Genomic DNA, 23,171 nt, shown 5'->3' with positions numbered 1-23,171 from the left:
TACCATGGGGCTCTAGCCCCAACCTTCTGGAAGCTCTCTGGATCTCTAGGGATTCCCTGTCTGAGGCCAATTGTTCCCTCTTGATTCTGAGTTTGTTCCTCTCATACTCAAGTAACTGACACTTCTTCTCATAAGAGGAGTCCCTTTTATGAGAAGCAGAGGTCCCTACAGAAGTACCTGAATGATTAGATTCCTGAGGAGGAGCTCTTGATCTTCTGGGTAAACTGTGTACTCTCCGTGGTGGAGTAAAGAGAGGGCCACTGGGGCCTTCTCCCCCACCTGAAGGAGGAGTTGGATTTTCCAGGTAAGAATCATCTTGATCCTCCTGGCCAGTGTTTGAGTCCAGCTCATAGAAGTGTTCACTTCCTGGTCTGTCCTCATCTCCTGTCTCACCCAACTTACCTGCTTCTTCAGACCCTGAGATCTTTCTGTGGTCATCTAAAAGTAATGTCTCTATGAGAAGTTGGGTGCTTGCATTTCTCCCTGTCCTCAGTTTTCTAGATGCACACATATTTCTTAATTCCTGAAATGAGAAATGGTCATACTTAGTTGGCAGAGAGCCACTGGCTTCTGGCCTAGAAGACATACTAGTGTTATGTGGTGTAGGCACCTACCTAATCTAGTGGGAACTAAACTCTCTTGAGTTGGAGAAAGGGTGTGCTAGACCCTTGACTACCCAACTCCAAGTTCAGTAGAACTTACTTATTCTAGTCTTGATTTATATGTAACGAATACCTTTAGTGGTTTTTAGTTAATCACTCAATGAGATGTATCTGGTAAAACAATAGCAAGCTTGAATCCCAACCACTGCACACCAATGTGAGAAGTTGGCCTGGTATATGCTGTCCACTAATTAAAGTGGGCACCTTGCACCAGGTCAAAAAGACCCTTATTGATGATTAGGTAAAAGACAACAATTATTGAAAGCTATCCTAGTGGTAGCTATGGAGAGCAGCCTTCAGGCTAAGTCTCGAAGGAATGTAAAGCAGCTTGTTTTACCAGATCAGAACCACCTGAATGACCAAATGAAAGGAGAACCACACAAGAGCTATATAAAATATATGTATTTATTACTAAACACTCTCTACTACCCTCTTTATGAGATTAGAGCACAAATCACACAATATTAAATCACTAGAACGACAGTAAATAGCACAATACACAGCGGGCTCCAGGGGGAGACCGAACCATATACTAAGAAAGTGGTATAACAACCATGACTTAACTAGACACAGTGCCTAGAACACGTAGAATAGCTGGGACCCCAAGGAACCACCCAAAGTAGTGACACAGGGGACCCACGGAGGACAGGTGCAGTGTGTGAACACAGGCGCGCACCGTACAACCTTATGGGAAAGTCGCGGATGGAATTTTAAAGATTAAGGACACTTCGGAGAGGACTTCAAGCAAACCCTTTGGAACATAGAAGGTTCTAAGGCCAGCACCCTTGTGAGTACTGAGGTACCCGTGTTACCTATCCCAGAGGAGCCAGGTGGATAGGGGTCAAGTGGTGTCAGAAACCCTTGTAGTTTTCAATGGCGTGATGCGAGAAAGTGCTGCTGCCGGTAAGATGAAAAGTGTCCGGTGGAATCCAAGCCTGGATCCGAGCTGAGAATAACCTGAAAGCAGAGGGGACAGAGCCTGGGTCACTTTTGGGTGACCAGGGGCACGATAGACGAATGCCCACCGATGTCGGGTGCTTCAGGTGTGATGATAGGATGCTCGACTCTGCAGCCACGGGGACCAGGAGACGTCGACGACGACCAAAGTCTGGAGGTGAGCTGTCCCATGAAGGATGTCGAGTGCTGCAGGGTCAGAGTCTGTATCGAACACCAACAAGCCTTGGCAACAGCAACCAACGCGGGCAGAGGAAACAGGTTACGGGGGGACCAGCAAGGTCAAAATCTAAAGTCCTGTAGTCAGGGTTCCTATTTTATATCCAAGGAAGGAGTGGGACAAACTCTGTGGACCCACCTATGGGAGGGTCAGGACAGAGGGGTGGCTACACCCATGTCCTTTGTCCAGTTTCGCGCCAGAGCAGGAGCAAATGGCTCCTGCAACCGGTTTGAACTGGACTATGCACAGGGACACCAAATGTGCCCCCAGTGCAGACTTCAAACACTGTCAGAGTGCACCCACCCAGCCCCAATACACTAAATCTTATTTGGAAGGTGGTCACACCTCCCTGTGACAAGAAACCTACTGTCAAGCCTTCCCCTGTTCGAGCTTGGGCTCAGCAGCAGGAGGGCAGACTCTTGTCTGTGGCTGGCAGCATCCATTCTGTGATGCCCAGCTCGAGAAAGCTGGTACCGGGTAGACTGGTGACCCACAGTAGTGGTTCTATAAGGGAAGAATAATACCACCCACACCAGTATGATTCCAAGTTGTTTGACACCAAACACGACATGTTTCTAAGCAGCTGTTTTAAAGTTAGCATTTACATATATATGGTTGGCTGCATCACAAACAACCCTGGAAGATAGGTTCCGAAGGCTACAGAGGGGCTTCGCTCATGCATGGGCACCCTCTCACATAAAACCCAGCACCCTGCCTTCAGGATTGATAATGCCTGCTATAGGGGTGACTGATAGGTTTATATGTGCAGTGATTTAGAATAGATATAGTGAACCTATATCTTAGTGAGGGGTGCATGCACCACCTTACACAGGCTGCAGTACCTTACACCTTACACCTGTGGTGTCAGTTTGAATGTTCTCTCAGGGGTGGCATAATGCATGCTGCAGCCCCTGGGAGGCCTCTGGGGTACCTATGCCCTGGGTACATGGTATACCATATACTAGGGACTGACAAGGGTACACCAGAATCAAATCTGGAGTGTACCTAAAGTACTGGGGTCCTGGATAGCAAGGATCCCAGTCAGACTAATTCGGAAACAGTGATAAATCAGCAAAAAGTGGGGGTAACCATAAGAAGCAGATCCTACTATCCGACACTCAAGATGCTCAAGAATATATTCAAATAGCTCCCCACCACACCCTCAGAACTGTCACACTAGCCTTCATCACCAGTCAGCTGGACTACAGCAAAACACTCTATGCCAGAATCAACACTCAACTGACCAGAAATAAAATGTAAGCCATACAAAACTCAGCGGCTAGGCTCACCCTCAACCTCCAACTATGCACTAACATCACCCCAAGCCTCAACGAGCTCCACCAGCTCCCAGTCCACAATCAAGCACTTTTCAAACTCCTCATGCACACATACAAAAGCCTTACACACATTGGCCCCAAGTACCTCAACAACCGCATAGGCTTCCATAAGCCTACCAGAGACTTCTGCCCAACCACACTCCTACATGCACACCCCCCACAGACGCAGAACCATAGTTGGCAGTCACGCCTTCTCCTACCTCACTCCTAAAGCCTGGAACAATCTGTCCCTTCACATCAGAGCTGCCTCTTCAGCTCTGGAATTCCACAATAAACAGAGGACATCGCTCTTCAACTAGCCCTGGCTGTGACTCGGCTCATATTCCTTCTGCTTCAGCGCCAGGATAGCCTCCCGGGCGAGTTCATGCACTACACAAATACACATAACATAACAATTGCGCACCACATGCATTTCAGTGACCTGGGACTGCTGTTGGATATTAGATCAGGAAGTATCAGACCCCTTTACCCCCTTGATACAGGATTTCATTGTCCTATCAGCTTCACAGGTTTGTAATCCATCCAAATGAAGGCCGTATTGTGTAATTGATGATATGTTCTTCATTTTGCAGGTCTCCCAAATATATTTGAGTTAAGGCTCCATCCTTAGTGAAAAGGGACAACTTCATCTAGTGGCTCATATAAAAAATATTTATTTGGGAGCGCACCCATTCACTGGTATTCTGGCTTTTGGGGCGGGTAGCATAACTGCAGCAGCTCGCCGTGAATCTCAGAGTTGCTGCACTGAGCACTGAAAGCTTTCTCAGCAGCTTCATGATGTTCAAAGTAACACTCAAAAGCTTCATCAAGACCTGGTCATCAAGGCTCATCATGGTGATGTGTCTATCAGAAGAAAATCCTTTCAGGGTTCTTGCTAGTTGTGAACATTAAGAACATGCTAGTTCATAACATTGACCCCTCAAAATAACTAAAAAGAGATACTAATTATTCTGCTAGATTGTTTATATTGTGCTGTAAAATACACATCTGTTTTTTTGTCCATGGGGTTTGTTATTTGTTGCTCTTTGATAGAAGTTAGGGAATCGTCCTCAGCAATGGATAATTTTAAAGTTTTGAAAAGTTACTTCCCACTATGTAGACATTTCTGGGTCCTGTGCCTTCAGGTGCACATGTGTAGATCGAAGTCCTGAAATTTCCCCAACTTTCGGTGTTCCTTAAAGAAGCTTTTATTCTCTTCTATGTTTTTGACTGGTTTTATTTGGACGGTATTTTAAATCCCTAAAGCTCTTTCCACATTTGCTGCCCCACTCAATCAAAATGTGCTGCATTCTCAACAACCCTAATCTGCTTCATTCAACAACATCAAGTCAAGTCAAGTCATAAAATTTTTATAGCGCACTACGTACCCAGAGGGTTTCAAGGCGCTTAGGAAGGGGAGGAGGATTATTTGTCAAATATCCACGTTTTAAGCTGCTTTCTGAACGCTAGGTGGTTCTGGGTGAGGCGAAGGTAGGCGGGGAGTGAGTTCCATGTTTTAGCAGCCAGGTATGCAAAGGATCTGCCTCCCATGGTGGTCTTGTTGATGCGAGGTATAGTGGCGAGGGCTTGGCTGGAAGATCGTAGTTGGCGGGAGGGGGTGTAGAAGGACAGTCGAGAGTTGAGGCAATCTGGTCCGATGTCGTAGAGTGATTTGTGTGCGTGGGTAAGCAGTCGGAAGGTGATCCTCTTATTGACGGGTAGCCAGTGGAGGTCTTTAAGGTGATCAGAGATGTGTTCGTTGCGAGGGATGTCTAATATGAGCCTGGCTGATGCGTTTTGGATTCGTTGGAGTTTCTTCTGGAGCTTTGCGGTAGTACCCGCGTAGAGGGTGTTTCCGTAGTCCAGTCGGCTCGTGACTAGAGCGTGGGTAACTGTTTTCCTTGTTTCGAGGGGGATCCAGCGAAATGTTTTTCTGAGCATGCGAAGAATGTTGAAGCAGGAAGAGGATACGGCGCTGACTTGTCTGTTCATTGAGAGTGAAGAATCCAGGATGACGCCTAGGTTCCGTGCGTGGTCTGTCGGGATGGGTGCTTTTCCGAGGGCTTCAGGCCACCAGGAATCGTCCCATGCAGAGGGGGATGTACCTAAGATGAGGACTTCAGTTTTGTCTGAGTTCAGTTTCAGACGGCTTTGTTTCATCCATTCGGCAACTTCTTTCATTCCTTCGTGTAGGTTAGTTTTGGCGGTGCTAGGGTCATTGGTGAGAGAAAGGATTAGTTGAGTGTCGTCCCCGTAGGAGATGATGTTGAGGTTGTGTCGGCGTGCGATGGCCGCGAGGGGGCTCATGTATACGTTGAAGAGGGTGGGACTGAGTGAGGATCCTTGAGGGACGCCGCAGATGACTTCAGAGGCCTCGGACTTGAATGGAGGAAGGCGGACTCTCTGGGTTCTTCCGGTGAGGAACGAGGTGATCCATTCAAGTGCTTTTCCTTGGATTCCGATGTTATTGAGGCGTTGTAGAAGGGTGCTGTGGCAGACTGTATCGAATGCTGCAGAGAGGTCGAGGAGGATGAGGGCGACTGTGTCTCCGTTGTCCAGTAGAGTTCGAATGTCGTCTGTTGCTGCGATGAGGGCGGTCTCAGTGCTGTGTTTGGCTCGGAAGCCGGACTGTGAGGAGTCGAGGGATTTGTTGGCTTCGAGGAAAGCGGCGAGCTGGTTGTTGACGGCTTTCTCGATGACTTTGGCCGGGAATGGAAGAAGCGAGATGGGGCGGTAATTTTTGAGTTCGGTGGGGTCCGCTGTTGGTTTTTTCAGAAGGGCAGTGAGTTCGGCGTGTTTCCAGTCTTCTGGGAAGGTAGCGGAGTTGAAGGAGCAGTTGATGACGTCTCGGAGGTGCGGTGCTATGACGGAGTCTGCTTTGTTGAAGATGTGGTGAGGGCATGGGTCTGTGGGGGATCCTGAGTGGATGGAATTCATCAGGCGGATGGTGTCCTCAGTGGAGATTGGGTTCCAAGCGTTAAGGGTGTTCACGGGGGGAAGGTGGTCAGCAGATGGTAGGGTGGGTTGGTTTCCGGGTTGGTTGTCAAAGCTGTTGTGGATGTCTGCAATCTTGTTGTGGAAAAAAGAGGCTAGGGAGTCGCAGAGGGTTTGAGAGGGGGTGATGTCGTTGGAGTTGGCCGAGGGATTGGAAAATTCCTTGACGATGTTGAAAAGTTCCTTGCTGTTGTGGGCGTTGTTGTCAAGTCGATCCTTGAAAGCTGTTTTCTTGGCTTTTCGGATCAGTTGGTGGTGGGTGCGGGTGGCGCTTTTGAAGGCGTCCTTGGTGCTGGTGGTTGGGTCTTTTTTCCAGGCCTTTTCAAGGGAGCGGCAGAGTTTCTTGGACTTCTTGAGATCATCGTTGAACCATGAGGCTTTCTTGCTGCCAGGTTTGCTTTGACGTTTTTTCAGTGGAGCTAAGGTGTCGGCGGTGTTGGATAACCATAGGGTGAGGTTGGCGGCGGCTTCGTTGGCGTTAGAAGAGAGGGCTGGGGAGTTTCGAAGGAGCGATGCGGAGATTTGGTCCGTGGTGATTTTGTTCCAGTTTCTTTGCAGGGTAGGTTGGGAGTGGATGATGGGTTTCGGCTTGTTGTAGATGAAGTGAACGCAGCTGTGGTCGGTCCAGAGGAGATCCGTAGTGTGGCAGAAGGAGATATGATTGCTGGATGTGAAGATGGGGTCGAGTGTGTGACCTGCGATGTGGGTGGGGGAAGTGACTAGTTGTTTAAGTCCGAGGTTGGCGAGGTTGTCCACGAGGGTGGAGGTGTTGTGGTCGTTGGTCTTTTCAAGGTGAAAGTTGAGGTCTCCCAGAAGGAAGTAATCTTTGGAGGGGAGTGCGTGTGGGGTGATCAAGTCCGTGATGTCTTCACTGAATTTTGCGCGGGGTCCTGGTGGTCTGTAGAGGAGAGTGCCTCTGAGTGTTGTTTTGGGGTCGATGTGGATCTGGAAGTGAAGATGTTCGGAGTTGGCGAGATTGACGTCAGAGCTAGTTGAGATGCGGATAGATTTCTTGTGGACGATGGCGATTCCTCCTCCTGTGTGGCTGGTACGGTCTTTGCGAGTGATCTTATAGTCTTCAGGGATGGCAGTGGTGATGTCTGGGGCGGAGGAAGCGTTCATCCATGTTTCTGTAAGGAAGGCGATGTCCGGGGAAATGGTGTCTAGTAGATTCCATAGGTCAATGGCATGCCTATGGACCGATCGGGTGTTGAGAAGGATGCATTGTAGGTGGTTGGGGTCGGGAATCTGTGGTGTGGACGTAGCAGAGATGTTGTCGGTGCCGCTGAATTTGCAGGAGTAGCAGGAGAAAGGGCCATGGGTGTGTCCAGGAGCGGCTTGGACGCAGTTGGGGGCGCGACCGGGGTCGAGGGCTAGGAGGGAGGCGGCATCGTAGGTAATGCGGGAGGGCTGGGCAGCTCGAGGGGCAGGGGGTCTGGCGCTGTGCGCGGTCCAGGCGCGGACGGGCGTAGACGGGCTTACCTTTGGCGCACCTTCGGCGCGGGTTGGGCATACATCGTATTATGATCTCCTCTTACTGCAGTTCATTTCCTTGCAGTTCTTTTCCTATACATGTTTTTGAGATCTGTACACTTTATGCTGTATACTTTTCTTGGCTCACTTTAAGTAGTGGGTTCACATGTGCGGATAAGCATTATCTCTTCTCGAACTACACATTTTGGACATTGTAGGTAGTAGGGTCGAGCTGCTTGTTTGTTCCGGTGGTAAATTGAATTTTACAGGCTCCTTGATTGAGAGTGTAGGACTGCTTCTTAAATTGACCCTTTGTGCTGTGCACAGTAGTTTAGGAAACTGTCATGTCCAGTGAAATGAATGGAACGTGTTTCATCAGTAATGTTGCATTGCTTGGCAAATACAAGATTTACACCAGTGCATCCTTTTGTACCTGTCGCTCTCATTGTCAATTCATTATTTGTGCTCTTGCAATACCAAAGGCTCACATTTTAGTATCTTTATAACCATAATTACTGTTTATAAAAGAAACGGCCTAAACTATTCAATTCTGCTTCTTTCTTAAGACTGTGTATCCCTTTTATTGCTGCTCCTAGCCCACATTGGAGTAGGCTGCATTTGCTTTTTAAGCACCTTCTGAATACGAAAGGGGAGGGGGTCAGTTATATCAAGTACCAATAATTCTCCTTGTGTGCTTTTGACTTTCCTTTTACAGTTGAATATGTTTTTAAAGAATTTAGGAGCATTTAACTAATAATGATCAATTATTGTAAAAAAAAAAACACATTAATGGCTGCAACTAAAGGCAAGTTAGTAGTGATACAAGTTTCATGTCACCATCTGTGCTTCGGTGCCAAATAAATACAGGTACAAAAATATTGTTTTATGGAAATGCTTTGGCGACAGGGACTTTGAGCTTTTTTTAAACCCTTAGCTACAGTCAAAAGGGGAAAGTCATCTTTACAAAGAAATACGTGGCTGTCAATGGAAGGGACATCATGGGTTAGGTGGATCAGGGAAGATTGGGCATAATATTCAGACCTGGTACCACTGTTCCCGTGATCTTACTGGATTACGAAACGGGGGATGTTGACCACATTTTAGCAAAGTACCCCACGGTGTCTGTCAATGAAATTGGCACATCAAAGGGTTTGTATATGAAATCATTTTAAAACCCGGTGCCATGCTCATAAAACAAAAGGTTAGGGATGTCCCCTTATCTGTGAGGGAGGACTTATGGAAACCCCTGGATCAGCTTTGCTTGGACTAAGTTATTGAGCCCGTCAATGCTGCCGAGTGGGTCAGCGCATTTGTCATAGCAAAAAAAAAAAGAATGTCCATATCTGTCTGGGTACGGATTTACGAGCGCTCAACAAAATTATTGTTGTGCATTGCCACCCTCTGCCTAAATGAACAAGCTTTTGTCCACTTTGGAAACGAGCTAAAGTGTTTAGTAATATAGATCTCAAAGTGGTGCATCACCAAGTGCCACTAAAAACAGAGTCTCAAGCCCTCTGCTCCTATATTGCTCCTTTTGGGGCTTATAAGTATTTACGCCTATATTTTGGTCTAGCATCAGTGGCAAGCTTATTTCAAAAGTTGATGTTTACTCTATTTAAGGATGCACCAGGTGTGCTTGCTTTCCAGGACGATATCCTTGTATTCGCTATAAAAGTGACCCAACACAATGGTATTTTGGATAAGGTACTTGAGATTTTGAGTAGATCTGGTATGACTGTGTCTAAAGATAAGTGTAAGTAACTGATAACGTCAAATACGGAGGGCAATGTATTACTTCTCAGGGCGTTAAAGAGGATCTGGTTAAGGCTCTTGGAGAAGTACCCACCCCTTGTAACTAAGAGGAGTAAAAATCATTCTTGGGATTAAGCGACTACTATTCCAGGTTTGTTAGTGGATACGCTACTCTTATGGAGCCACTAAAGAAATTGTGAAGAATAATAAAATAAATATTTTACTAGGGCTCTGAGGAACAAAAAGTATTCCTAGATATCAAAGATTTTCTCTCTAAAGTTCCTGAACTGAAAGCTTACATTAGTGGTCACAAGTGCATTTGTTAATGTGGATACAAGGTCTGTTGGCTTAGTAGCTGTTTGGTGTCAAGGAGTGGACAACAGCGAGTATACTATAAACTTTGCATCCAGGGTTTTATCTGAAAGTGAAACAAGGCACAGCACAATCGAAAGAGAAGCTCAAGCGTGAGCATGGGCTATTGAGAAGTTTAAAACGTGTGTAGGGTACGCAGTTCACACTGTGCAGAGACCACAAACCTCTGAAGTACTTGTTGGGAGACAAAGGCACTGCGTGAGCTTCTTCTACATTCATTAGGATTCTCTTGAAGTTACAGGAATATAATTTTGAGGTGAGGTGCATTCCTGGCAGTACTAGCTTGCCTGTGTAAGCTTCCGTGTGAGGAACAGGAAAGGAGAAACATTATTTGAGGATATGTGTGTTGTGGCTAGTATGGATGTGCTTAATAAATGTCATGGCACAGTGTCTGAAGTGGAATGGAACAAAGCGTGAGAAGAGGATGACATTTTAAACAAGCAGTTTGTGCGGCATAGTTGGGCTCAGGTTAAAGCCCATCAGTGGGAGTTGTACTGTTTCTGCCAATTGGTAGATCAGCTCGCTGTTGAGTCTGACATTCTGTTGAGAGTGGGGGAATGTCTTGTTCCTAAGAGGTCAAGGAGAAAAATATTGGACACGGCTAATAGGGAGCACCCAGGGTACACAAAAAAATCCTTAAGTGTCTTTTTTGGGGGATATATATGGATAAGGAGGTTGATGATTTTGTTAATGTTTGCCAAAAGTGTATCATGTCCAACATGCATTGGACATTGCAAGATGCCCCTTTAATTCCTATTCCTTTACCTCACGGACCGAGGAAAGAAAGGAAAATGCTACTTACCTAGTATGCATCTGTTCTTGGCATATAGAGTTGTAGATTCATATACTTTAGCATAGATCACCATCTGGTCTAGGGCCCGGATGTTTGCACTTTGTGTTTGTTCGAAGAAGTCTTTGTAGTCACGAGGTAGGTGACTCCTCCTTTCGGTGATAGTGTGCATGGGCATCGACTCCATCCCTAGATTGTTTTGCCGTAAGGGTGATGATGGAGTTAGTAAGAGTAGAAAGAGATGTCTATGCATAGTGTATCTAAGTAAGATAATACTTCAACAGATAAAGGCCCAGAGGTGGGTGGGTGTATATGAATCTACAGCTCTATATGCCAAGAACAGATGCATACTGGGTAACTAGCATTTTCCGTTCGAGGGATATGAGCTGTAGATCATATGCTTTAGCATAGACTATACAGCAGTTATCTCCCAAGAGGTGGCTAACCTGTATCTGTTGCAGTGGTTTGAAAAAGTGGTCTTAAAACTGCCTGGCCCACACTAGCTTGTTGTTTTGCTAACACATCTACACAATAGTGCTTCGTGAATGTGTGTGGTGTAGACCATGTTGCTGCTCTGCAGATGTCATCTAAGGGTATGTTCCCAAAGAATGCCATAGAAGCCCCTAGTTTGCGTGAAGAGTGTGCTCTAGGGGGAATTGTTAAGGTGCGTTTAGCTTGAAGGTAGCAAATTTGGATGCACATAACTTTCCACCGTGCAATACCTGCTTTTGAAATGGGATTGGTTTTATGTGGTGGGGAAAAATCAACAAAGAGTTGTTTAGTTTTCCTAAAAGATTTGGTTCTTTCAATGTAATAAAGTATAGCTCTTTTCACATCTTATGTGTGAAGAGCACGTTCTGCTATTGATTCTGGTTGAGGAAAAAACACGGGTAACTCAACAGACTGGTTGAAAGGAAAAGCAGAAACGATTTTGGGTAAAAACTTTGGGTTAGTTCTAAGAACCACTTTATTTTGATGAATCTGTAAAAATAGTTCTTGTATGGTTAGTGGCTGGAGCTCACCAATTCTTCTACGAGATGTGATGGCTATAAGGAAGGCTACCTTCCAAGTCAGAAACTGTAGTTCGCATTTGTGCAAAGGCTCAAATGGTGGGCCCATGAGTCTTGTAAGGCCTATATTAAGATTCCACACGGGAGAAGGTGGAAGTCTAGGAGGAATGATTCTTTTGAGTCCTTACATATAGGCTTTGATAGCGGGTACACGAAACAGAGATAAGTGTTGTCTGTTCTGTAGATAAGCCGCTATTGTGGCAAGATGTAATGATATAGATTTATATGCTAAGTTAGCACGTTGTAGGTGTAACAAATAGCAAATGATGTTTTGAGTTGAAGAATCTAGTGGATTGATTTGATTTTTAGTACAATAAATTATAAATAGTTTCCATTTTGCTGCATAGCATGCTCTTGTGGTAGGGCGTCTAGCCTCTTTAAAGACGTTCATGCAGTAATTGTTTATTGAAAGGATTGCATAAACATAGGACACATGTCCACCCAATGCAAGGACAGCAATGTCCAATGGTGCAAAAGGCATTAAATGAAGTCAAATTACACGTATTGTAATGCAGTCTGGTTTTTGTAACAAGAAAATGTCAATAAAATATTTCACAAAAAAAAAAAAGACGTTCATGCAGTCTGGAGGGAGATTAAGGTAGGCAAACTCTATGATTTCAGGTGCCAGATCGCAAGGTTGAGTTGACTGGGATCTGGATGCCTTATCTCTCCATGGTTCTGAGTGAGAAGCTTGGGGGAGAGTTGTAACGTTTGATGAGGAACTACTGATAGTTTCAACAGGGTTGTGAACCATGGTTGTCAAGCCTATGTGGGAGCAACTAGGATCATTGTGAGGGAATGTTGCTTGAGCTTCCGAACCACTAATGGAATTAGCAGGAGAGGTGGAAAAGCATAAGCAAATTTCCCTGACCAATTCAACCATAGCGCATTGCCTTTGGACAATGGGTGTGAATACCTGGATGGGAAGTTTGATCATTTTGCGTTGAGGTGTGTGGCAAACAGATCTATTTCTGGGTAGCCCCACATGTGGATGAATGCTAGGAGTACTTGAGAAAGTAGTTCCCATTCGTGGATCTGTTGTCTTTGACGACTGAACAGATCTGCAATCTGATTGTTTACTCCTGGGAGATGTTCTGCAAGGAGATATATCTTTTGAGGTATGGCCCATCTCCATATGCTTTGAGCTAGGTGTGAAAGCTGTAGAGAGTGTGTCCCCCCCCTGTTTTTGTATGTAGTACATTGCTGTCATATTGTCTGTACGGACTAGGACAGCTTTATCTACTAGATGTAGTTGAAAAGCTTTCAATGCCAGAAAAATTGCTAGATTGCTAGATGGATATGTGGAGTTGTTGTTGTTGTAGTGTCCACTAGCCCTGAATGGTATGTTTTTGAAGATGAGCTCCCCAACCAGTGAGCGATGCGTCTGCTGTTAGCACTATCTGTGGTACCGGGTCGACGAATGGCCGCCCTTTGGAAAGGTTTTGTGAATTCCACCACTACAGAGAGCGATGGGTGTGGCCGTCTAACAACACCAGATCGGTTAACTGACCTTGAGCCTGGTTGCACTGAACGCATTTGGATTCTTGCGTAGGGAACTATTAGAATGCAAGAAGCCATTATTCCGATTAATTGCATGAACACTCATGTTGGTAATGAGTGTTGATGCTGAAATTTGATATCAGGGTTTGCATGTTGTGAATCCTGACTGGGTTGGGGTATGCTAGAGCTTTGCAAGTGTCTATTGTGGCTCCTAGGTACACTTGCGAGTTGGAGGGTTGGAGATGAGTCTTGGTGAGGTTCACAGTGTATCCCAAATCATGAAGCAGCTGAACTGTTTTGTGAGTGTGGTGTATGCATCTATGTTGTGACTTGGCTTTTATTAGCCAGTCATCTAAGTAAGGCAAGACGTGAATGTGTTGTCTTCTCAAATGAGCTGCTACTACTGCTAGACACTTGGTGAAGACTTTGGGTGCTGTAGTAACCCCAAATGGAAGAACCTTGAATTGGTAATGTTGTCCGTCCACAACAAACCTGAGATATTTCTTGTGCGTCGGGTGAATGGGAATATGGAAATAGGTGCCCTTTAAATCCAGAGTGGAAAGAAAGTCGCCTTGCTGAAGCAATGGGAGCACCTGTTGTAGGGTGACAATGAGGAATGTTCTGACTAAATATAGAGGTTTAGCTGTCTGAGGTCCAGTATGGGCCTGAGAGAGCCGTCCTCTTTTGGAATCAAAAAGTATAGGGAGTACAATCCTGTCCCTTGATGACATAATGGGACTGGTTCTATCGCATGTTTTTCTAACAGAGAGAGAACCTCTTGTTTTAAAAGGGTGAGATGTTCTGGTGACATTGAACCTTCTCTTGAAAGGATAGTTGGGGGAGTGCAGGTAAGTTCCAGGCAATAACCATACTGGATAATTTGTATTTCCCACTTGTCTGAGGTGATTGAATTCCGAGCAGGTAGGAACTGTGAGAGACGTCCCTTGACAGGTGCGGGATGATCGGGGGTACTGGAGGGAAGTCACTGTTTATTGGCAGGGGAAGTGCGGGTGAAGTTACCTCTTCCTCTTCCCTTGTTATTATTTCCTCTGTAGCCTCCTCGAAAATAACCTCTGGAGGAGGTAGATTGGTTGTTATTCTTATAAGAGGAGGAGGAATTCTCTGATGACACTGTTTTTGAGCCACCCCTGTAAAAGGAGCGTCAAAAGGAACCCCTGTTAGAAGGCAATTGTAAGGCCCCATGGACTTAGCAGTTTCTGTGTCTTGCTTCATTTATCTAGTGAAGTATTGACTGTTGGCCTGAAAAGAAGTTCCTTATCAAAGGGATGATTAGGTATAGAGGATTGAGCCTACTGCTTGAATCCAGAGATTCGAAGCCAAGCATACCTGCGCAGCAGTATGCTGGTGTTGATGGCACAAGATGCTGTGTCTGCTGCATCTAGTGCACATTTTATGGAAGTGTTGGTGAAAAGCTTACCTACCTGAATGAGGTCGTTAGCTTTGGTTATATACTCATCAGGCAAGTGTTGCATGAGTTTTTCCAACTCATCATAGTGAGCCCTTTCATAGCGTGCTAACAGGGCCTGAGCATTGGCAATACGCTAATGGTTAGCAGCCTGTGAAGCCACTCATTTGCCTGAGGCATCAATGAGTTTCGACTCCTTATCAGGAGGAGGGGCATCGCCTGTAGTTTGAGAGTTAGCTCTATTGCGTGTGTTAGACACAACAAGAGAGTCTAAGGGCAACTGGCCTTTTATATATGCAGGATCTGTAGGAGTGGGCTTGTATTTTTTATCCACTCTAGGTGTGAGTATTCTGGCTCTAACTGGGTCTTTGAATACCTCGTCTGTGTGTTTCAACAATCCCTTGAGCATTGGCAAAGAATTAGTAGACTTTTGTGAGTGCATAAATATCTCCACAAGAAAATCCTCTTCTAGAGGGTCTGTATGTAGCTCCACCCCGTTATATTGAGCAGCCCTATTGATAAGCTGCGCAAAGCCAGTGTTGTCATAAGGTGGGGAGGGTCTGGAGGGATACAGGTCAGGGTCATTATTTTGATCTGGATCCTTATTATAATCTTCCAAGGGATCAGAGTCCTGTGTGATGTCTTGTGGTATATCCAGATCTTCATCCTCATCTCCATCCCCATAATCTTCATCCTGTGGGTCAGGTGAAAGTGGAGGTGGTGAATTTGATGGTGTAATTAGTAAATTGGGATGAAGAGGAAGAGAGGGAGGAATGTCGGGGGGAGAAGGGTTAGTACCCATGTCTTTTTTATTCAGAGGTATAGGAGAATCCTCTGAGAGATCCAGCTTCCGTTTTTTAGGGAGAGTGGGCAGAAGGTGTCCAGTTTGAGGGTCAGTACTAAGTCCCTTTTTTTTGGATCCAATACTGTGTCTTCAGATGGAGGCTCCTTGGAAGGAGTATCTTTCTCTTTAGGAGTGGTTTTCGGCGTGGAAGATTTGGGCTGAGATTCTTTGTGCGCCGAATGTTTAGAATCCAAATGCTTAGTTTTAGCCTGTGTAGGGTTTAAAGCTTTCGGAGTGGCATTTTTTGGCTTCGAACATTTCGGCGCAGAGGGTGTCGGCTCCGAGCTTTTAGGTGTCGAGAATTACGGCTCTGAGTATTTTGGTTTGGACGATTTCGGGTCCAAAGCTTTTGCTTTGGTGGATTTTGGATCCGAGGCTTTCGGTGCCGAAGGAGTCTTTGGTGCCGAAGGTGTAGGGACTAAGCGGTACAAAAGGGGGTGGTGATTGTCGGAGCATCAGAACCAATCAAACACTCACACCCAGTCAACAGATCTGGGTCCGATCCATCACCGTTCTTTAGCCCACTCTGCCACCCCAGTTCAGACATGGCCATATGCAAATCAGTCTGACCCTGTGCCTCATGGGAACAGTCCAGCCCGAACTGCCAAGCCATGCCTTCCCTGGACCGGAAACAAGCTTCCTAGGACCGGTTTCTGGCATTTCAGCCGTCACTGGAATGGCATGGTGAGCAAAAAAACGATGGATTTAGGCCCAGATCTCTGAACTGGGGTGAATGTATGACATTCTTCTGCATTCTATCCATCAATTGTTGTTTTTGCATTTGTCACCCCGAGTGGTACGGGTATGCTCAGACGTGAGTCCCGTGCTCTCCATGCCACTGGAATCAAGCTATCCTGGCTGAAGAGGGGTGAAACCCCGAAACCGGTCCTAGGATGCTTGTTTCCAGTCCAGGGAAGACCTGGCTTGGCAGTTCGGGCTGGACTGTTCCCATGAGGTACAGGGTCAAGACTGATTTGCATATGGCTGGGTTCAAACTGGAATGGCATGGTGAGCAAAAAAACGATGGATTTAGGCCCAGATCTCTGTACTGGGGTAAATGTATGACATTGTTCTGCATTCTGTCCATCAATTGTTGTTTTTGCATTTGTCACCCCGAGTGGTACGGGTATGCTCAGACGTGAGTCCCGTGCTCTCCATGCCACTGGAATCAAGCTATCCTGGCTGAAGAGGGGTGAAACCCTGAAACCGGTCCTAGGATGCTTGTTTCCAGTCCAGGGAGGACCTGGCTTGGCAGTTCGGGCTGGACTGTTCCCATGAGGCACAGGGTCAAGACTGATTTGCATATGGCTGGGATCAAACTGGAATGGCATGGTGAGCAAAAAAACGATGGATTTAGGCCCAGATCTCTGTACTGGGGTGAATGTATGACATTGTTCTTTATTCTGTCCATCAATTGTTGTTTTTGCATTTGTCACCCCGAGTGGTACGGGTATGCTCAGACGTGAGTCCCGTGCTCTTCATGCCACTGGAATCAAGCTATCCTGGCTGAAGAGGGGTGAAACCCCGAAACCTGTCCTAGGATGCTTGTTTCCAGTCCAGGGAGGACCTGGCTTGGCAGTTCGGGCTGGACTGTTCCCATGAGGCACAGGGTCAAGACTGATTTGCATATGGCTGGGTTCAAACTGGAATGGCATGGTGAGCAAAAAAACGATGGATTTAGGCCCAGATCTCTGTACTGGGGTGAATGTATGACATTGTTCTGCATTCTGTCCATCAATTGTTGTTTTTGCATTTGAAGGTGTAGGGACTGGCACATGTTTTGTTTTATGTTTCGGTGCCGAAGGTGTTGGTTCAGCACCGGAATGGGGCTGGCTCGAGCCGGAAGGCTTGTCTTTATGTTTCATAGCCGGGCTGGAGGGCGGGGCATCTGAAACTCTTTCTTGGTGTCGACCCGAGGGAGAGGGTGATACCAGAGCCTTAGATTTTGGTTGTGTCGGCACATGGGGATCTGTACTCACGGTACGTTGACCCGGAGTGACGTTCAGGTCTTCCTCCATGTTAGAGTAGGCTTCGGACATGGAGAACAGTTCTTCTTCCTTGGCTTCTGCAGCTGGACATTGGTCTAAATCTTCATCGAAGATGTCCGGTACGGAGCCGCTGCCGCATTGCATCTCTCGGCGTCGAGCCGACGATCACAAATGGTCTTATTAGATCGGAATGATCGACACGCTTCATAGTCCTTCTCGTTGTGTTCTGGGGAAAAGCAAATGTTGCAAACCTCATGCAAGTCTGTGCGTGGAAACTTAACACGACACCCGGGACATAGCTTGAATGGAGTCTGTTCCATCGACTGCTGGCGTCGTTTACACAGGTAGGCCCGACGGCCTGCCTCGAAGTTCCCGATCGAAGGTTTTCACAATTTACACAATGCGCGTCGAATGGGAAACCACGATCGAAAGACAATACCGTCGAGGGTAGAGGATTGAACGTTGAAGGGGTTCGAATACGTTACCGAACCGGAGCACAGCAATACACATCCGAGCCAGATGGCGGAAAAAAACAATCTAGGGATGGAATCGATGCCCATGCACACTATTATCGAAAGGAGGAGTCACCTACCTCGTGACTACAAAGACGTCTTCGAACAAAAATAAATTGCAAACATCCAGGCCCAACACCAGATGGCGATCTATCCTAAAGCATATGTTCTACAGCTCTTATGCCTCGAACAGGTGGATTTTAAAGAAATCGAGTCTAAAGAGAGTTCAGGATAAGAGGAAGATATAGCATGATACAAGCAAGAAAGTGAATGTGTGCGTAATTTGTGTACGAGTTTGGGTTATTTTTAAGGACATGAAACCTAAGAAATCGTGTTTTTTCACTTTAATGGACCATTTAAGGTGTTCAAAGTGGCACGTTCCTCTATCACATTAAAGGATGGCTGTTGGTGGGCAATAAGAAATGTAATTCTCTTGAATGATTTCCAAAGTAATGTTTAATGAGTAAACTGCATAAACATGGAAAGTTGTTGTTACCCCCCATTGATTCTGTTTTTGAAAGTGAGCACGTTCAACAGTTGCAGCCTATTGTTACAGGTGGTGACACCTTGGATGATATGTGTGTTCTTGATGTAGCAGATTCAGGGTTGAATACCAATGCCAGGGAGCCAGGAAATGAAGGCAACAATCTTTGCATGGATGAAACTGATTATAAGGGGGGCATTATCACCAGATGTGGTTGGATATCTAAGAAATCAAAGAGCATATGTACAACAGAATGACGGAGTGTGGCGTTAAGCAAAACATTTTAACGCCATGCTGTGCCATTCTGGAAATGCAGGGATGCACCGTATTACAAAGACACGGTTCACCCCTGTGTTTCCCCTAGTGCTGCCGCTAAATAAAGCTGCCAAGAGCCAACGCAGGCACCCTTGCACAATAGTGCATGGGTGCCTGCATTGAGGGGAATGATTGTTTATCTGCAAGAAGGTGGCCCTTACTGCACATAAACTATCACAAATGGCGATTTGTAACTTCTATGTGTGCTATGTGACGCCTTTCTGCCCATAAACAATCATTCATGGCGTTTTGCTGTTTCTATGTGTGCTGCACAATGCAGCACATAAAACAGCAAAAACGAGGAGAAATGAAGCCTTTCTCCTCACTTTTCCCTTGTCTTAAATTTGGCGCCGCCTCATATTCACGCCACCCTTGTAAATATGGGGCAGAATCAAAATCAGTGCGTGTTCTGCCGCAACACACATTGCCCACCCCTTTCAGGCTAAGTATGGTGTGAAAGGGTGCCTTATTTACAGGACGGCATTATGGCTTAACGCTGCCTTGTAAATAAGGTGAAGTCCCTTTCGTCACAGGAACGTCATAAAAAGTGATATTCCTGTGACGATAGGGGCTTGTAAATATGTGCCCAAGTTATTTGCAAGATTTCTCTGTATAAGTTTTCCCAGTCACAAAATTTTTGTTGTTGTTTTTGTTTTGTTCATTATTGGGGGAGGATATATGTGGTATTTAACAGTCACATGTAACATGTATTCATGTTGTTGCTGTTTACATTCATGATGTCATTGACTATTGTAGCGTGTACTTATGCTCCCTGAGTGCATCTTTGCTCCAGCGGATTATTCCTGGACTTTCCGGTTCGGCAGTTACTGTGAGATCACAGGACTGGAAGGACACTAGTAGATTGGGTCCATTGTTCACTACCTAGTAGACACCAGCATCAACTCACTGGAGTTGACTGGATCTTTTGAGTGATGGTTTCCCCACTATGCCTGCCCATCCTCTGGGGAACAACCTTCCTGTCTAAGTAACAGTGCTTCCAAACCCTTGGTAGTACGGGCTTCCCCTCTCCTTAATAGGCACAGTTTTGTTTCATTTCCATTTCCAGTCACACTTCCGCCTTTCCTAGCAATCAGTTTGGGTAAGCATTGCTGGTATTCAGTAGTCTAAATGCCTGCTGAAAGAGTCCTGAATTTACGCCCTATGAAAACATTTATTTTAGGAATTAAAACTTGGTTATGTTTACACTTGCCTTTTTTTCCAGATCATGAATATTGCAATTCCTGATAACATTATAATTACCAGCACGGCAGTGACTCCGCCACCTGGAAAACAAAACTGCCAGTGTTTTTTCTATATTGAAAATGATGATACTTAGATTAGTCATGACAGAGCTGAAACATACTCACCTATCTGTGTATGTTTGTTCCAGAACTGATCTGAAAAATACAATGTTAACATCACTATTTTAACTCATAGAGGCATCAGAAACCTACTGCAGCAAGAACATCACAATAACAGATATATTGTACAGTGATAGACTGAACCGTTTTCCAAGTATGGCCACTAGGAATTATTGCAAAGCAATGAAAGATGAGAAAACGATATGCCCTTTTTACGTGTTCCTTATGACTGGAACGCCTAGGGTGTTTATCTTGCCAGAAAATACACCAGCATATAGTGGTTTTTGTAGTGCGCGTCTTGTTCGGAAAGGGACAGCATATTTGCCTATTTACCGCTGGGCTGGGTTGCTCAGTAGGAACGGGGAACTTCAGTAGGTAGTTATAGTTAGGACCTAGTATCTGTGGACAAAGCATTTTTTGTTTTGCCATTAACTTTGGCACCGTTGATGAATCTTTGCGAAATTCTCATAACTAGAAGGCTACTCACTTCAGCTGCCGTTAGTTAAGTATTGGAGTGTGATCTGTCAAGCATGGACTGAGAAAAAGGGGGGTTCCCAAAACGCATTTTCCCCAAGCAATTTCCTATAGGGATTTTGAACATGACTACAGCCCAAACCGCGGAAAGGAATTAACACATTTTGGAAGGAAGCTAACTCTTGGTCCAGAAAGGGCCCTTTTTTGTTAGTAGTTTTGGAGTTATTAAGAAAAAAGAAGATTGTATGTATAGGGATTTAAAGCCTACGCTGATCCGACAGATCCCATGCTGAGACCTGATTGGCTGCTGACACGTCAAGCAGGAAGTATTAGCAGCCATCTTGGGATTATCACTCGTGCCCTAAAGTAACTATAACTCACGGCCCAAGGTAACTATAACACGCGCCCTCACCATGCACTGCTAATTACCCCACATGTCACATCACTCATGACATCTTCAATAATACTACTGGTAATATCACTGCAACATTTGCAATAAAATTATTGATGAGAGAACTGTGTATGTTGAGGGCGCAAGTTATAGTTACCTTAGGGCAAGAGCTATAACTCTAGCTATAACTGCTGAATTTTTATGTGTGTAAAATGTGAACCTAACTATAACGTCCTTGTATATTCATTCACTGAAGAAAAAAAAAGGTTACAGATATACGTGTCATGTGATCATAGCCTCTTGCAGGCTGTAACGCGTAATGGCGGAGGTGCAGGGCGTTCCTCAATAAAGAAAAATTTGCACTGATTCCTGGGTCTGCATTTGTCTATTCAAGACAGCGGAAGGTGGTGGAGAAAAGAGATATACATGTGTGTGTGTGTGTGTGTGTATATATATATATATATATATATATATATATATATATATATATATATATATTATCTACTGGCGGTTCCATGGGAAATCTCAAAATTCTATTTTGAATAACTTTGGCGCCGGTTGACGAATCTTCGCGAAATTTTCAAAACTAATGGGGCGCTCCGGTCAGCTCCTACCCTGAAAGTCTCGGGGGGATTCGTCAAGCGGGGGCCGAGAAAAAAGGGGGGTCCCAAAATGCGTTTTCCCCATGCATTTTGCCATAGGACCTTTAGTCGAAGGTACAGCCCGAACGGCTGAACAGAATTACTTGAAATTTGGCAGAGAGGTAGTCCTCAGGTCAGGGATGTGCTTTTTGCATATATGGAGTCAATCTGTTCAGTAGTTCCTGAGAAAATTGCAGTTAGAGCACATAAATATCTATAGCCGCGCACCGTGCGCGCACCCTAACGTGCGCGAGCGTAATTCTGATTGGTGGTTACATGTCAGTCAACGTTCGAATCGGTCGAAATCAGGAAGTGTCGGCCGCCATTTTGTTTGTTTTCAGTGCGAGAGTGAAAAAGGAAGGTGGCGAACGTGAAAAGGGGGCAGGGTAGAGAGTTCCTGACCCCCTAGCCTTTGTCAGGGGGTCCCTGAAGGACCCCGAAGGCAGAAAAAAACATTTTTTTTTTTTAAACATCGCGGGGTGCGCGCACGGTGAAAAACCATAAAAAAAATTAATATGTAGTTTATTGTAAAATAAATATATAAAAAAAATTACAATACATACATAACTTAGCAGTTAAAAAACCTTGCAAATTCACTGGAAAAAACCATAGGTTTCACACACGTTACAGTTAGGAATTAGCATTTAAAAAACCTTGTAAATTCACTTAAAAAAACATAGATTTCACACATGTTATAGTTAGGTGGATATTTCACTCGTAAAAAACAAATGAAATTCCCCCGTTATAGTTAGTTCAGATAACTATAACTCGTGCGCCCGCAATCCTGCTCATGACGTCACATATTACATCACTCATGACACGGTCAGTGGCATCACTCATGACATCACTGATGACATCCTCCTTGTGATAGAGTGGCGGTCGCGCGAGTTATAGTTATCTGAACTAACTATAACGGGGGAACTTCATTGGTTTTTTACGAGTGAAATATCCACCTAACTATAACATGTGTGAAACCTATGTTTTTTTAAGTGAATATATGTATATATATATATATATATATATATATATATATATATATATATATATATATATATATATATATATATGTATCCTAGTAGCATTTGCCACTAGGTAGTTATAGCTAGGTCTGCTTTTCAATAGAAAGGGTGTTTTTTTGATTTGCTAATCTTCCCAAAACTTTCCAAAAAAATGTTCATCCACCGCACCTCCTTCATGGAAAGTTTCGGTGTGATCTGTCAAAAAAAGAGGGTGTCCCAAAATGCAAAATCCCAATGCATATTATAAAGACCCATTTAAACAAGGCTACAGCAAAAACGGCTGAACTGAATTAAACCAAATTCGGCAGGAAGCTAGATGATGGTCTGCAGATTGTGCTTTGTGTAATTTGGTGTGAATCCATTCAGTAGTTTTCAGGATATTAGGGTGAACAAAAATATAGATATTTGGACAGTTAGGCTCACGAGCATCCCGTAAGAGCACGAATTTAAAAAAATGGAGCCCTGTGACTGGGCAAGAGGGACCTTTCTTCCCTTGAGCCTTCATGCTCTTGCAGGAGCGTGAAGGCTTCCACAAGTCTGGCAAGCGCGAGTGCTCTGATTGACTGGCTTTTAGTGTTTTAGAAGTGAAATGTCCGCCATTACTGTTTACTGT

General features: G+C 45.0%; 1 protein-coding gene across 6 annotated transcripts in view; it reads right to left on the bottom strand.

Annotated features, from left to right (window-relative positions):
* The window catches only part of IL15RA (interleukin 15 receptor subunit alpha), a 529,028-nt gene that overhangs the window by 32,627 nt on the left and 473,230 nt on the right, over positions 1–23,171 (bottom strand). For 5 of the 6 annotated variants that reach the window (XM_085653561.1, XM_085653558.1, XM_085653563.1 and 2 more), the window contains 2 exons: positions 20,040–20,069; positions 19,883–19,955 (listed from right to left, as the gene is read on the bottom strand). The exons of the other annotated variant lie outside the window; for it this stretch is intronic. In XM_085653561.1, coding sequence (XP_085509687.1) covers positions 19,883–19,955; positions 20,040–20,069 — 103 coding nt within the window. The remainder of the gene's footprint in view (positions 1–19,882; positions 19,956–20,039; positions 20,070–23,171) is intronic. 6 annotated transcript variants of the gene reach the window in all.

The sequence above is a fragment of the Triturus cristatus genome, chromosome 4_1, assembly GCF_964204655.1.
Source record: "Triturus cristatus chromosome 4_1, aTriCri1.1, whole genome shotgun sequence".
NCBI lineage: Eukaryota > Metazoa > Chordata > Amphibia > Caudata > Salamandridae > Triturus > Triturus cristatus.
Note: the sequence above shows the minus strand (reverse complement) of the source record. Positions and strands in the feature narration are given on the sequence as shown.